Below are 14,249 nucleotides of genomic sequence, written 5' to 3'. Positions count from 1 at the left end.
ATAACTATGATGTCGATCAGATTTCGATTCATTGTCCTAGTTTTCTGCAGTGGGCACTCTTGGGTAATGATTTGATGTATTGTAAAACAGGGATATTTACAGTGAAATAAGCATCCCATGTAAAAAGCAGCTCCATTGAAAAAGAGCCCTGCTGATTTACTTTTGTCTTTAAACATCTCTTTCTCTTCACCCCTGCCAAAAATAACCACTCCAAACAGATAAATCATCCTTTGCAACTGCAGAAAACGTATGAAAATGACATTAGAATAGTTCCTTCTGTTACAGGCAGGTGGAAGGTGGTGTGGGTGACTTGCACTTTTCACCTCTCAACTGACTGCAGTGTTTTAGTTGCTGAGTGTTTTAAGGGTCAAATAAATAGACAAACAACAGGTTTTCTCGTAGCTTAAAAAAAATATATTTTACACAATAACTGAAAAATGTTTGCAACCTGACCTACACATGCAATCACCCACACACGCGCACACATGAAAAGATAGAGTAGCGTGGTAGCATGCAGTGAGTCCAATTGTGGTAAGAGAGTTTGTTGTTTTAAGAACACCTTTAGAAGCTTTTCAGGAGGAATTCTTTCAGCAGTGAAGACCTGAAAGTCCTTTGTCTTTAAAAGGATGAAGTGTTGCAGGCTCCTTGTGGTTAAGCTGTAATCTGAAGTTGTTGGTGGAAATTCTGGTTCACTTTCGCAGGTGGGGGAGTTCCAAAGTCACCTTGCAATTTCTCTGCTGCAATAGTGTAAAAGATGTTATCAGCAGGGCTCTTGCTTTGCTGGAACTGTCACAGCTGTTCTGGCTGGAAAAAGACCTTCTCTGGCTATTCTGTTCTTCTCTCCAGAGAGATACCTTTTAAGGTAGGAACTTGTCAGGTTGGGCTGTCAGACGGGTGACGAAGGGCTCTCTCCACAGGGTGATTCATGAAATGTTCCAGGATATGTGAACTATTATTTCATAATGTTCCATTCTGATGAACAGGTGCTACTTCACACCTATTATTGTAGTCTTGGCTGTGGAGTCAGTCTGTCTACAACAGACTTTGTTAACTCCATTCCTGAAGATAGGAGTTGTTTGGCTGGAATGGGCTGTTTTACCTTCCATTGTGTTTTCCCTAAAGCTAATTCAGATGTGGACAATGGGTTTCGTCTTCAACAGACAGTTCTGTTTCTGACGGTACAGGAGGGGTCATCTGACCTCTACTGCATTTTGTCTGTGGCACAAATGTGTCCATTTTCTTGTGGTTTAGTTCTACAGTTAACTTTTACTTCATAATTCCTCCAGTTCATTTTATATTTCCTCACTTCCCTTCATTAGCATGACTGTTCCACTTATTCTCTTCCCTACTGTTATCAAGATTGGAAATTTATGATGTGGGAATTTATCTTTATAAATCTTGGCCTCAACTTTCCTTCTATCACGTTACCTATGTTAGTCATGGGCTTCAGACCATTCAACATTTAAATACCTTACACTTAATATACATTTAAATGAAAATGGTTTGTCAGAGAGGACAGCTGCCAATAGCTGGGGAATTGGAAGCATGTATCCCTTGGCTCTCAGTGATTATTCTGTACGTAACAACTGAAGGCAAGATAAGTAAAGTGATTCCACTGTATCAAGATTAGATCAGGAAGAGCTCTCCAACGACTATTTGGTAAATATTGTGTGGTATGGTAATGAGCCATTCAAGTGTGAGCTTTAATCCGAAGTCCGTGTTGGCAATGGTTGTGGAAGTTCCCATTATTTCAGACTGTAGTGACTCAACAAGCCATGAAGGTCATGCTGTACTCCCCCAGGTTCAATTCCTATTCTATTCTGAATTTATTGATCTCGATTGGATATAGTAAGGGAATGGTACTGAGTGGATTGTTCCACAGCGAGCCAACATGGACTTGATGGGCCAAATGGTCATTTTCTGTGCCGTAATGATACTATGACTCTACTGAGAGAGGAGGACAGTGGGGTCGTTACCTAGCATCTGCAAGTGAAGATGTCTCTGTGGTTGAATGGACTTACAAAAGAACAACAGAACTACTGGAGGGCTGCCAGGTGGATGTATTCTTTAAAATAACACTTTAAAATAACTAACTCTTTTACAGTAAACCTAATCGTTATCTACGTGTACCAGTATGTTCAGTTTTTATTAAATATTGAGTACATTAGTAACATCAATAACTGGACTAGCACTCCAGGGTTACACACAAAATGAAAGGATCTGGCAACAAAGAACTTTAATGCCATAATTGAAACTTGTTTGATTTGATTTACTTATATTTTAAATCATGCAATTTAACAATCTTGGATAGTGGGTGTAGGTAAAGTATGTTCTTGGCTGAGTAGAGATCTCCCTTTGGAACTGAAGAGGACAGAAATATAGAAGTGTTGTGTGTAGCTTTTCACTTTTATCTACTCTAGATCTCAAGACACTAAAAATTAATGAAATAATGCTTAAATACCAAATATTATAGTTTATAAGTGGTATGATTTAACACCTTCTTTCTTTTTAAATAGCTCTGAAACTGACCAAACTGCTTCAAGGTAAGTGTACTTACATTAGGTGTTGATTCTAAAATAGAAAACAGACTTGTTTGGTGCTTGTACCCTATGATGCTATAGAACAGACTCCATATTTCTTGCCATTCTGTCTTCATTACCTAAAGAGCTAGGTCACTTTCCCAACTTTGAGTGGGTGTCCAGGTGCCACCTGTAATATATGACTGCAAGAGTGCTGGGTAGTACAGATCATGTTGTGGTGTTTGTGAAAATTGGCAGCTAAACGTTAAAACTGCTCAGTCTGCCTCATTAGAGAAGGTGGCCTACTGTAGTGATTTACTTTTGCCAGATTCTGAGTCTGCTTGAGATGAGTGTTCTGGGCTCATCATACACTTCCTTCACCTGATCCAACTTAGCAGTGCAGAACCCCAAGATATATCTCGCCCTCCCCCCTTCTCGCTCACGCTGCCCTATGTTATGCTGTGTGGAAGTGGCATGTTTCAGACAATATTAAACTGAAGCATTGTCTGTACAAATGTCCACAAGGGATCACAAGCTACTTTTTTAAAAAAAAAAGAGTTCTCTTGGCTATCATTCATCTTTCAGGTAATACCACTTAAAATAGATTAACATCGTCTTTGCTGTGTGTGGCACTATGCTTTGTGCAAATTCTCTGCGTTTGTCACAGAACAGTAGTGATAGTTTAGTTTAGAGATACAGCACTGAAACAGGCCCTTCGGCCCACCGAGTCTGCCGACCATCAACCACCCATTTATACTAACCCTACACTAATTCCATATTCCTACCACATCCCCACCTGTCCCTATATTTCCCTACCACCTACCTATACTAGGGGCAATTTATAATGGCCAATTAACCTATCAACCTGCAAGTCTTTGGCATGTGGGAGGAAACCGGAGCACCCGGAGGAAACCCATGCAGACACAGGGAGAACTTGCAAACTCCACACAGGCAGTATCCAGAATTGAACCCGGGTCGCTGGAGCTGTGAGGCTGCGGTGCTAACCACTTTGCCGCCCAAAAGTAATTGTTGGCTGTTAATGGTATGAGACTTCCTGGGGATATGAATGACAATATATAAACAGCTCTCGGTAGCCACTGCTGGGACTAAGAGCTGCCGGCCCGCTGATTGTCCGGCAGCTCCATTAGGCAGGACTTTCTGCCTCAGTGAGGTGGAAGTCCCACCTAAGACCAATTAAGAGCCTAAGGACCGTAAAATCTGGACTGGATCTCCAGGCCCAGCGGAGGCAGGATTGCCATCGACTTTCCGGACGTTGGATGGCTCCTGTCCGACTAGCGCAAAATTCCGGCCATATTGTCTGGCAAGCAGTCAGACAAGTATGGTGAGCATGAAGTCTATTTTATAGGTAGAGATGAGTTTTTTCAACATGCATATGGAAGCTGACCTCATACCTATGAATGGTATTGTTGAGCAATGTGCAAATGGAGAATAGGAGGTGGATATTTGTGGCGCTTTTTTCAGATGACTGTGCCAGAATGTGAAGAGAAACAATTGCATGGAATGTGCTAGTTATATTGGAATGGTAATGGAGTATGGTAACATTGCAGATATATTACTAGGTTAGTAATACAGATGTCTAGGCTGTTAATCCAGAGCATGAGTGTTCAGTTGAGAATTTGAATGTGTAAAAAAAAAAAACTGGAAATAAAAAGCTCGTATACTTTTTTTCAATATAAAGTGACTGATGCTGGCAAGAATATTTTTTTTTAAAAAGCCATCCAGTTCACTAATGTCATTTTGGGGAGAAAACTTGTCATTCTTGTATATGATTCCAATTCATACTGATATGGCTAACTCTTAACTGCCCTTTGACGTAACCTAGCTAGTCACTTAGTTGTATCAAACCACTACAAAGAGAGCAGGCTGCAGCAGTTCAAGGAGATGGCCCACCATTGTCTTCTCAGGGTAACTAAGGATGGGCAATAAATGCTGGCCCTATTAGTGGCACCCACATCCCGAGAGTGAATTTTCAAAAAAAGTGAGACCAAGTGTAGGTGATGCCATGAAGCTGGTCTGTGTGGTGTGTCGAATGCTTCAGAGAGGTTGAAGAGAATAGAGAGACCAGAACATATTGCAGTTACAAAGGATGCTAATGACTTTGCCAAGCTGCTGTTGGCACTGTAGGCAAAGTGGAAATGGGACTGAAGGGATTTAAACAAAGAATAATGGGCAAGGTGATTGCACACCTCTGGGTGATGTACTCAAAGATCTTGAAGAGGAAAGGAGGTCTCAAATCATTCATCCAAATGGTAGTAGTTGGAGTGAACCAAGACAGATTAACCCACTGAATCTTATTGCAAATTCTTTTTCTTATAAACTATTATCCAGATTTTACTCCGATCAGGTGAACCTAGAAATGTTGCACAATAGACTAGGGGTGTCGCAAGCGTTTGACTTTGTACGCGAAATAGATGCATGCCATGGGATCTTGGGAGGGCACAAAGTTTAAGTAACTCTTCCCATTGATTTTTGTATTTTACGAGGTGCTAACACAGCAGGGCTAAAAACAAAAAAAAGTCATAATTGAAATTTTTGAGTAAGTTACAAAGAGGATTGATGAGGGTAGTGCAGTGGATGATGTTTACATGGATTTTTAGGAAGATATTTGACTAGGTCCCACATGGCAGACTGGTCAGAAAAGTAAAAGCCCTAGGGAATGTGGCGAGTTGTATCCATAATTGGCTCAGTGACAGGAAACAAAGGGTAATAGTCAACGGATGTTTTTGCGAATGGAAGGCAGTTTCCAGTGGTCCACAGGGCTCCATGTTGGATCCCTTGCTGTTTGTTGTATATATTAATGACTTGGACGTGATTGTGGGAGGCATGATTGGGAAATCTGCAGATGAAACAAAAAATTGTCCATGTAGTTGATCGTGAAGAGGATAGCTGTAGACTAAAATTATATCAATGGTTTGGTTGAGTGGACGGAAAAGTGGCAAATGGAATTCAATCCAGAGAAGTGCGCGGTAATGCATTTGGGCCAGGGCAAACAAAGCAAGGGAATACACAATAAATGGGTAGATATTGAGAGGGGCAGAAGAAGTGAGAGACCTTGGAGTGCATGTCCACAGGTACCTGAGGTGGCAGAACAGTTGGATAGAGTGGTGAAGATGGCATATGGAATGCTTTCCTTTATTGGCCAAGGTATAGAATGTAATGCTGGAACTGTATAAAATGCTGGTTAGGCCACAGCTGGGGTATTGTGAACAATTCTGGTTACCACATTACAGGAAGGATGTAATTGCTCTGGAGAGAGTACAGGGAGATTTACAAGAAAGTTGCCAGGGCTTGAAAATTGCATCTATGAGAAAAGATTGGATAGGCTAGGGTTGCTTTCCTCAGAATAGAGGAGGCTGAAGGTTGACTTAATTGAGGTGTACAAAACTGAGGGGTCTAGATAGGGTAGACAGGACCTGTTTCCTCAAACAGAGGTGTCAGTCACCGGGGGCACAGATTTAAGATGGTTTGTAGAAGGATTAGAAGGGACATAAGGAAAACATTTTCACTCAGAGGGTGGTGGGTGTCTGGAATTCACTGCCCCAATCGGTGGTAGAGGCAGGAACCCTCAACTCATTTAAAAGGTACCTGGACCTGCACCTGAAGTTCTGCAACCTGCAAGGCTACAGACCAGGTCCTGGAAGGTGGGATTAGATTGGGCGGCTACTTTTTTTTTCAGCCGGTGCAGACATGATGGGCTGAATGTGCCATAACTTTTCTATGGTTCTAATCCTTTAGTCCCGCTAATTTCTTTCAGAACATGCCAACAAATAGAAAATATAAATAGATCGGAGTAGTTTGAACTTTTAAGGCATGAATTTTCAAAGGTATAGGGATCTATAGATGGGCACGCCTGCAATGGGCTACTTATGAGACATTTTGGTGGCGGTGTATTTAATTTCTTCCCTCAAAAACACTATACAGTACTGAATAGTTCATTCCCAATTCTACAACTATCAGGCAAATTCAGTGGTACAATGCTTGTAAGGTAATTGTTAGGTACCTTAATGTTCTGCGACTTATTTTTATTGTGTATACATTGCCCTGTATTTCTTGAACTCTATGTTTGTCATATAGTAGTGATCAATCCCTTTTTTTAAGATAGTTTATGATGAACTAGCCAGCAATGAATTTAAACAGTACGAAGTATGAAAGCAAAATACTGGAAAGTTGGAACAAATACAGAAAATGCTGGAAATACTCAGGTTAGGCAGCAGCTGGAGAGAAAAACAGTTAACTTTTCAGGTCTGTGACCTTCAGAACTGGCAAAAGTTAGAAATGTTTTAACTTTTAAGCAAGTGAAAGGGATAAGGAGGAAGAACAACAAAAAGGAAGGTCTGTGATTGATCGGGGGGAGGGCAGGAGCGATTAAATGACAAAAGGTTTCATGATACAAAACCAAGGGGAGTAGTAATAAATGGAATATTTGTAAAGCACTCTGCACGTTTATTAAAACATCAGAATCAGGATTGAATTAGAGTTTTTTTTTAAAAGTACAAATGTCTAGTCTGCATTTAGCTACTTAGCAAACCCCAACTCCTTCCTTGCCTATGACTCACATTTTGTTTCTTTCGTGCATGCATTTCTCCCCCCAAGTTTGCACTTCATTCTGGCATTTTTTGGGAGTTTGATGCTCCATCCTCACTACTGCTATTGTCCATTGAGTTCAATTTGCAGAGTTTCTTGTCAGCACAAGTTCTATTAATCACAGGAAAGCTACTCGACTGATGCCAAGCTCCAAAGTCAGCAGTATCAACCTGGCAATTATGTCTCTTCCACTCAAGATGAGATAAAAATCAACACCTTTAGTTAAAATTAGTCACCAGCAAATGTTGAAAACACAACATACTTTGAGATAGTGAAGGACTGTACAGAACAGACAACTTGTGATACACCATAACTCGTTGCACTGAAGTTTGGGATTTAGACAGCTTGGTCTACTTAATGGTTTATATTCTTCAATCCATATTATAACTTTATGATCACAGTCATGTTTGTTTGTATATTTGTCTCCAGTGAAGGTAGTTTTCATATGCTTGCGTATTGCTATATTGCAGCAGCGTGCCAGTTGCTTCAGTTTGTTTAAAAAAGGAAGTACTACTACATTGGTCTTAGAATTTCGAATAGTGAACTGCAAATTTATTGAATTTGATAGTGTCACAATTATTAATCTCTCAGTACAGACAGTGTTATTCTTCAACTAAGACAACAACATAATTCTTCAACTACATACAGGACATTAGTCATCCACTTTGACAGCCAGTTTAAAAAATGCCTTCAGAGTTCAAGTGACTTAAACTGCAAGGGATTAATTCAGTTGACCAGCTTGATTTAGACTACTACCTGTACTCCCTCCTGAAGTATTCAGTAATATTCCATTTCAACAATCACATTTTCTAAGCTCTAAAAATGTAATTGATACTTTGCCCACAACTATAACTAAAATCATCTGTTTACCTAATGAAGTTTGTGAGCTGGGCTTTTAAACCGAGCCCTTTTTCAGTGTATTTCAACCCTAAATATTTCATGGAAATGTGGCTTTTATTTTCTCAAGTGGGAATTTAACTAACTTGTGATTTTTTTGTACTCCTGACTGATACATTTGACCTCATTTTCTAAATGTTATCGCGTATATCCATTTTGTCTTCTCTTGTGTTCCACTCCATTCAATGTCTGGAGAGGGTTCCACTGAAATTGGAACTTCCTGTCCAAGTACAGCTGAACATTTGTCTATTAATGCAGATCAATTTCTATCAACGAAACTTGCTTCTTACAGTGGTGATGCTGGAAATTCTGTTTCCTTTTGTGTAGAATGTTGGAAGATGACCTCAAACTTAGCAGCAGTGAAGACAGCGATGCAGACCAGGTTTGCCTTCACTCCAGCATTTTTTTTCAGTGTATGAATACTGAAATTTCTTAATCGATGTAAAAACTTACCTGCGATTTATTGATAAACTTGCTTGCATCAGACCGTTAATGTGCTGGAAAAATGTGGATAAGTTGCTCAATTCTTGAAGAGCGGACCATATGTTTTTTAGTTAAACTTCCTTGAACAATCTTTTCACTCACCAAAAACTTGAGATATTTAATTGGCAAAAAAGGTTTACATGCATCAATGGTGCATAGTTGGAGTTAATGGCAGTAAGAACTACAACCATACATGAAGGATCACATGCAGCAGACGGCAAAGAAAGGAGCAACAAAGGAATGGAAAAAGACATGTACTTGTTTTATGGAATTTATAAGTTGACAATTTGACTTACTTTGCAGCTTGCCAAAACAAGACAAAAACTGCTGTTGTATTTGCAAGTGAAATTTTTCATTCATCTCCCTCCTTTAATGTTGTATGAAAAGCATAGAATAATGGAGAAAAAAAATCTAAAACTGCACTAATATTGTTAGTTTTACATTTGGACCTAAATCTACCAGTATGACTAGAAGCACATTTTCTTCTATCAAACAACTTTGCTTTGCCATGTGGATTTTTCGATTTTGTGTACTTTTAATACATCAGCCCCAATCTGCATGCTCAGTGGTTTAATACATGTTTAGTAACATCTTTTAGGAAACTCTGCTGGTTATATCACTCATGTACTAACGTTGCACATTGTTTAGGTAGGGGGATTCAACCTTAATTGACTCTACATAGCAAAAACACAAACCATCTGACTACATTTAAAAATATTTGTCCTGTGAAGAATTGATGTCACATCTTCCAAAATAACTTTTTGGAATATGTTGGAAAGAAATTGGTGAATCCTAATTTTCAGTATTGATTTACCTTAATTTTATGAGTATCTTTGTATTTTTCTTTAATTCTAGGACTTGGGGAAACCACCTGCAAGGGCTACTCTTGAAGGGTAGGTAGCACTTGTACCTGTGTAATCTAGAAAGGTCATCAAAACATTTGTTTCCCCATCTCTTATTCTACCTTGATGCCTTTTCACAATGCACTATTTTATGACCAGGAAGAATGCAGGTCATCTACTCATAGACTTAATGACACTGTGTGATTGCATCAGGAACTTGAGAGAAAGAATTGTTGAGATTAGCCTGCACCAAGCAAATTAGAATCTTTAAGATATGCACCATTATCTGATTAATCCTACAGTTAAGACCAGCAGTATGTTAACATATTGACTGGCAGTTGCATGGGATTTCCCATTTGGGAAATTTATATAAAATGTGTTTCCAGAACACTACTTGTAATTCCTTGGACTTACTGTTGAGTGAATAACTTGCTTTACAGAAAGAGTAACTTGATGCATAATTTCTTGGTCCTTTTGAAATTTGTGCGTTTTCTGAAACTTTGTGAATTAAATAGTGAAAACAGATCATGTAGCATGTGTGGACATTACTTGTGATTAGAGCTAGGAACCTGGTAATATGTTTAATGAGTGATTTTGCATATTTCATGTAGCTAGAAAATAATTATTCCCTTAAAAACAAATCTTTAACTGTCTGATGTCCAGGTACAAGAATGTGTGACTACTACTTCACATTTTTATATAAACAAAATTATATTTTATTTCTTAATTGACTTGCCAAATAATTCTGTTCTTTTTCAGTAGTTCTGAGCTTTCCCAGCAAAACAATGAGAGTATGGAACCTCCTAGGGCTGACTCCAGTAGTCACAGTGGGTCTGAAAGTAGTTCTGGATCAGACACTGAAAGTGAAAGCAGCTCTAGTGACAGTGAGGCAAATGAACCATCCTGTATATCTCCTGAGGTATGTCAGGGGTTTGATCATCTTGCACTTGGCTGCATATTGAAAGGGTGTACCAGTGACTGGTATAATTTATCTCGCAGTGTTCAAAGGCTGTAATTTAGGTTTAGGGACACTTCTGTTTTATTGGCAGTGTTGCATATGGTGGATATTTTTTGTAACTGCCTTCCTGTTGCACTTTCCCCATTACACTTTAGCTCATAGTAAAACAGCAACAATGAATAATCTTAACACCAATAGGAAATGTTCAAATCAAAAGTGAGGAAAACTGTCAAGTAGAGATAATCCAAAGTGGTGAGAAATGCCATTGAAATGCACAATTAATAAACCTTAGAAGGTTGCATATAGTATATGCAGTCGCACTGCTTCATAATCAAATTTCCTCATTTGTAAAGTTGCATTAAGTAATTTTTTTTAAATTCCAAGTTTAGTAGATTGAAGTGGAATAAATAATTCTGGATCACAAACAACTTTCCTCTAGGGGTATGTGCAAATTCATTAATTGGAATTATTTTATATTTGTTAGGGCAGAAGGCTAGTCAACTGTACCAAATAAATTGCTTTAAAATGTTTCCAGACCTTTCCATCTCTTTTTTTTTCTTCCCCCTCAGCAGCTGATATTTCCAAATCTTCAAATTAAGATTCAAAAGTAATAACATGAAAACATTAAAATTTAGCAACTTAAAATTTCCTATAAAGTTTTATTTGTTTTAGTTGTTTCATTTAGCATTTTACTAAAGCCACTCTCAAATGCCCAACATGTCCATGCCAGCACTCTGCGGAGCAATCCAGTCAGTTCTACTCCACCGCTCGATCCCCGTAGCCCTGCAAGTTTATTTCCTTCAAGTGCCCATCCAATTTCCTTTTTTAAATCATGCATTGTCTTCCGCTTCCAACACCCTCGTGGTCAGCGAGTTCCAGGTCATTACTTTTCACTGCATAAAGAAATTCTTCCTCATGTTCCCCCTGCATTTTTTTGCCCAAAACTTTGTCTGTATCCCCTGTTCCTTATTCCATCAGTTAATGGGAACAGTTTTTTTTCTTGTCTAACCTATCTAAGCCTTTCGTCACAATCTTGTAAACCTCTATTAGATTTCCTCTCGTTCTCCTTGGAGCAAAGGAGATTAACTCCAGCTTTTCTAACCTAGCCTTGCAACTAAAGTCCTCCCTCCCTGGAACCATTCTGGTAAGTCTCCTCTTGCATCCTCTCAAGGGCCCTCACATCCTTCCTAAAGTGGGTGATAAGAACTGGACGCAATACTCTAGTTGGGACCTAACCAGAGCTTTTATAAAGGTTCAACATCACTTCCCTGCTTTTGTACTCAATGCCTCTATTTATGAAGCCCAAAATCCCATATGCTTTGCTAACTGCTCTCAATATATCTTGCCATCTTCAAAGAACAATGCACAAGCACCCTCAGGTCCCTCTGGATATGCACAGTCTTTAGAACTGTGCCATGTAGTCTATATCACAAAAAGTTCATGTGCAGGTACAGCAAGTGATCAGGAAGGCAAATGGGATGTTATCATTTATTGCAAGGGGAACAGAATATAAAAGTAGGGAAGTTTTGCTATAACTATACAGGCCTTCGTGAGACCACATCTAGAGCACTGTGTACAGTTTTGATCCCCTTTCTTAAGAAAGGATAATATTGCATTCGAAGCAGTTCAGAGAAGGTTCACGCGACTGATTCCTGAGATGAAGGGCTATCTTAGGAAAGGTTGAATAATTTAGAAGAACGAAAGGTGATCTTATTGAAAAATATAAGATCCTGAGGGGACTTGACAGGATGGTACTGGAAGGATGTTTCCACTTGGGGACGAGACTAGAACTAGGGAACGCCATTTCAAAATAAGGGGTTTCCCATTTAAGACAGAAATGAGAATTTTTTTTCTGAGAGTCGTTAATCACTTCATCAAAGCAGTAGAGGCTGGGTTATTTGAATATATTCAAGGCTGAATTAGAAGGATTCTTGATCAACAAAGGAGTTGTGTGTTATGGGGACAGACAGGAAAGTGGCATCGAGGCCACATTCAGATCAGCCATGATCTTATCAAATGGCGGAGCAAGCTTAAGGGGCCGAATGGCCTACTTCTAATTTGCATGTATGTATGTTGCCTTGCCCTATCCCTTCTACTAAAATGCATCACCTCACACTTGTTTGTATTAAATTCCATCTGCCACTTGTTCTGCCCATTCTGCTGATCTATCTTTGTTCTGTTTCAGATGGTTCATATCATCCTCACTGCTTACCACCTCTCCAAGTTTAATATCATCTGCAAATTTTGAAATTCTGCTGTGCGTTCCAAGATTCAAGTCGTTTATATATAGCAAAAAAAGCAGTGGTCTAGCACTGACCTTTGGGAAACACCACTGTCTACCATCCTCCAGTCTGAAAAATAACCATTTACTATGACTCTCTGTTTCTGTCCTTAAGCCAATTTTTTTTATCCAGTTGGACATTGACCCTCCGATTCCATAACTTTGTTAACCATCCTTTAATGCTGTACTTTATCAAATGCTTTCTTAAAATCCATATAGACAACATCTACCACATTCCTTCCTTTCATGTCTGCATTCTAGAAATCCATGCTGACTATCATTCAGTTATGTCTCTTTTAGCTTTAGGGAGATGCAACAGGCTGCATGTATGCAGTTTCACAGTTTTCTACCAAGCATTGGTAGGTTTTCTCCCTGCGAGTGAAAGGCTGTTCATCCTATGACAGACGTCTAAATTTATTTTATCCAATTGATGGCTAAATGCAATGAACAGCAAGTTTCACTTTATTTTCTTGAGATATTTTAATTATCAGGCATCAATGTTTCCTCCTCTGTCCTTCCTCTCCCCCTGCCCTCCAGTAGTTAGCTATCATACTGCCTGATTCTTTCTGGCTGTATACCTTACTCCCAGTATTAAGGTTGCTCTAAATCTCTATTTGCTGAATGTGGTGTTATGACCTCAGTGAGACCATTAATGTTAAAATACAAGATATGAGCTCCCCAGATCAATTTCAAGAATTACACAACACAATTTCACATTTTAAGACTTTTGTTATTACAACTAAACTAACATCCCCATTAACGACATAGCACTTTCTAAGTAGCTGATATCCCAAATTACAAAGAAAGATACTTATTACAACACTTGAAAACCTCAAAACTACACTTACATATTGCACAGTCCTCCTTAATGGTGAAATCTTTGCAGTTAAAAGTCCCAAACCCCTCCCAGTAGCAGTGGATTGGATCTCCCAGACCTTTCTCAAAGTCACCGTCCTCTTCACTCATTCCTCTGGGTACTTTCGATCTGGACATCAGTGAATAAGGTGATCTCTGATGACCCTATTGGTTTTTTTCTTCTCCGCAAATTTCATCTTTCAAATCAGGTTCAGGTCTTTGCAGCCTTTCGCTGCGCAAGTTTTCTGTGAGCAGATATTTCCTCTTTCTCTGAGGGTGCCATTGCTAGTCGCCATCTTTACAGTCTGTTTGCCTTTTGAAAATCTGTTGAGTTATCTTGTCACTTGTCCTTTTCCAAGATGCAAAGTCCACAAGTCTGACTACAGCAGAGTCACCTGGGTTTTCCATTGTTTCCAGGTGTTACCAGCTTCCATTCATTTACATTGAGAGTCACTGACACCTTGTTACGATCTGAAAATCTGGGATGGTGAAACTCATTGTTCTTTAGGTGTCATACCTTTGCAGGCAGTCTCTACTTTTCAAAAAGGTCTTTGATCTGGGATCTTTGTTGTCTTAGTAACCAAGATCCCTGTCTTGTCTTTAAGCAGAGTTAGTGTGAGGTCGCATGACTTCTCTGACGTGTGCACGCACACGCACCCCCAACCATCTTAGATTACATAAAAAATCAGTTTTTAAAATATCATGTTACAAAGTCCAGTGTTCACATATGTGCTGGCATAGCAAATATACTAAGTGATTTTTGCAGTTAGAACCAAGGGCTTTAATGAATGTGAACTTCAGAAAACAGA

The 14,249-nt window shown here is 39.2% G+C and overlaps 1 protein-coding gene across 9 annotated transcripts in view; it reads left to right on the top strand.

Moving 5' to 3' along the window:
• aff4 (AF4/FMR2 family, member 4) overlaps window positions 1–14,249 on the top strand; it is a 150,473-nt gene that overhangs the window by 76,650 nt on the left and 59,574 nt on the right. For 6 of the 9 annotated variants that reach the window (XM_068043847.1, XM_068043850.1, XM_068043845.1 and 3 more), the window contains 4 exons: window positions 2,517–2,543; window positions 8,349–8,403; window positions 9,360–9,397; window positions 10,106–10,265. In XM_068043847.1, coding sequence (XP_067899948.1) covers window positions 2,517–2,543; window positions 8,349–8,403; window positions 9,360–9,397; window positions 10,106–10,265 — 280 coding nt within the window. The remainder of the gene's footprint in view (window positions 1–2,516; window positions 2,544–8,348; window positions 8,404–9,359; window positions 9,398–10,105; window positions 10,266–14,249) is intronic. The other 3 variants (XM_068043849.1, XM_068043852.1, XM_068043851.1) reach the window with 3 other exon arrangements.

This window comes from Heterodontus francisci, chromosome 12 (genome assembly GCF_036365525.1).
Source record: "Heterodontus francisci isolate sHetFra1 chromosome 12, sHetFra1.hap1, whole genome shotgun sequence".
NCBI classification, from domain to species: Eukaryota; Metazoa; Chordata; class Chondrichthyes; order Heterodontiformes; family Heterodontidae; genus Heterodontus; species Heterodontus francisci.
Note: the sequence above shows the minus strand (reverse complement) of the source record. Positions and strands in the feature narration are given on the sequence as shown.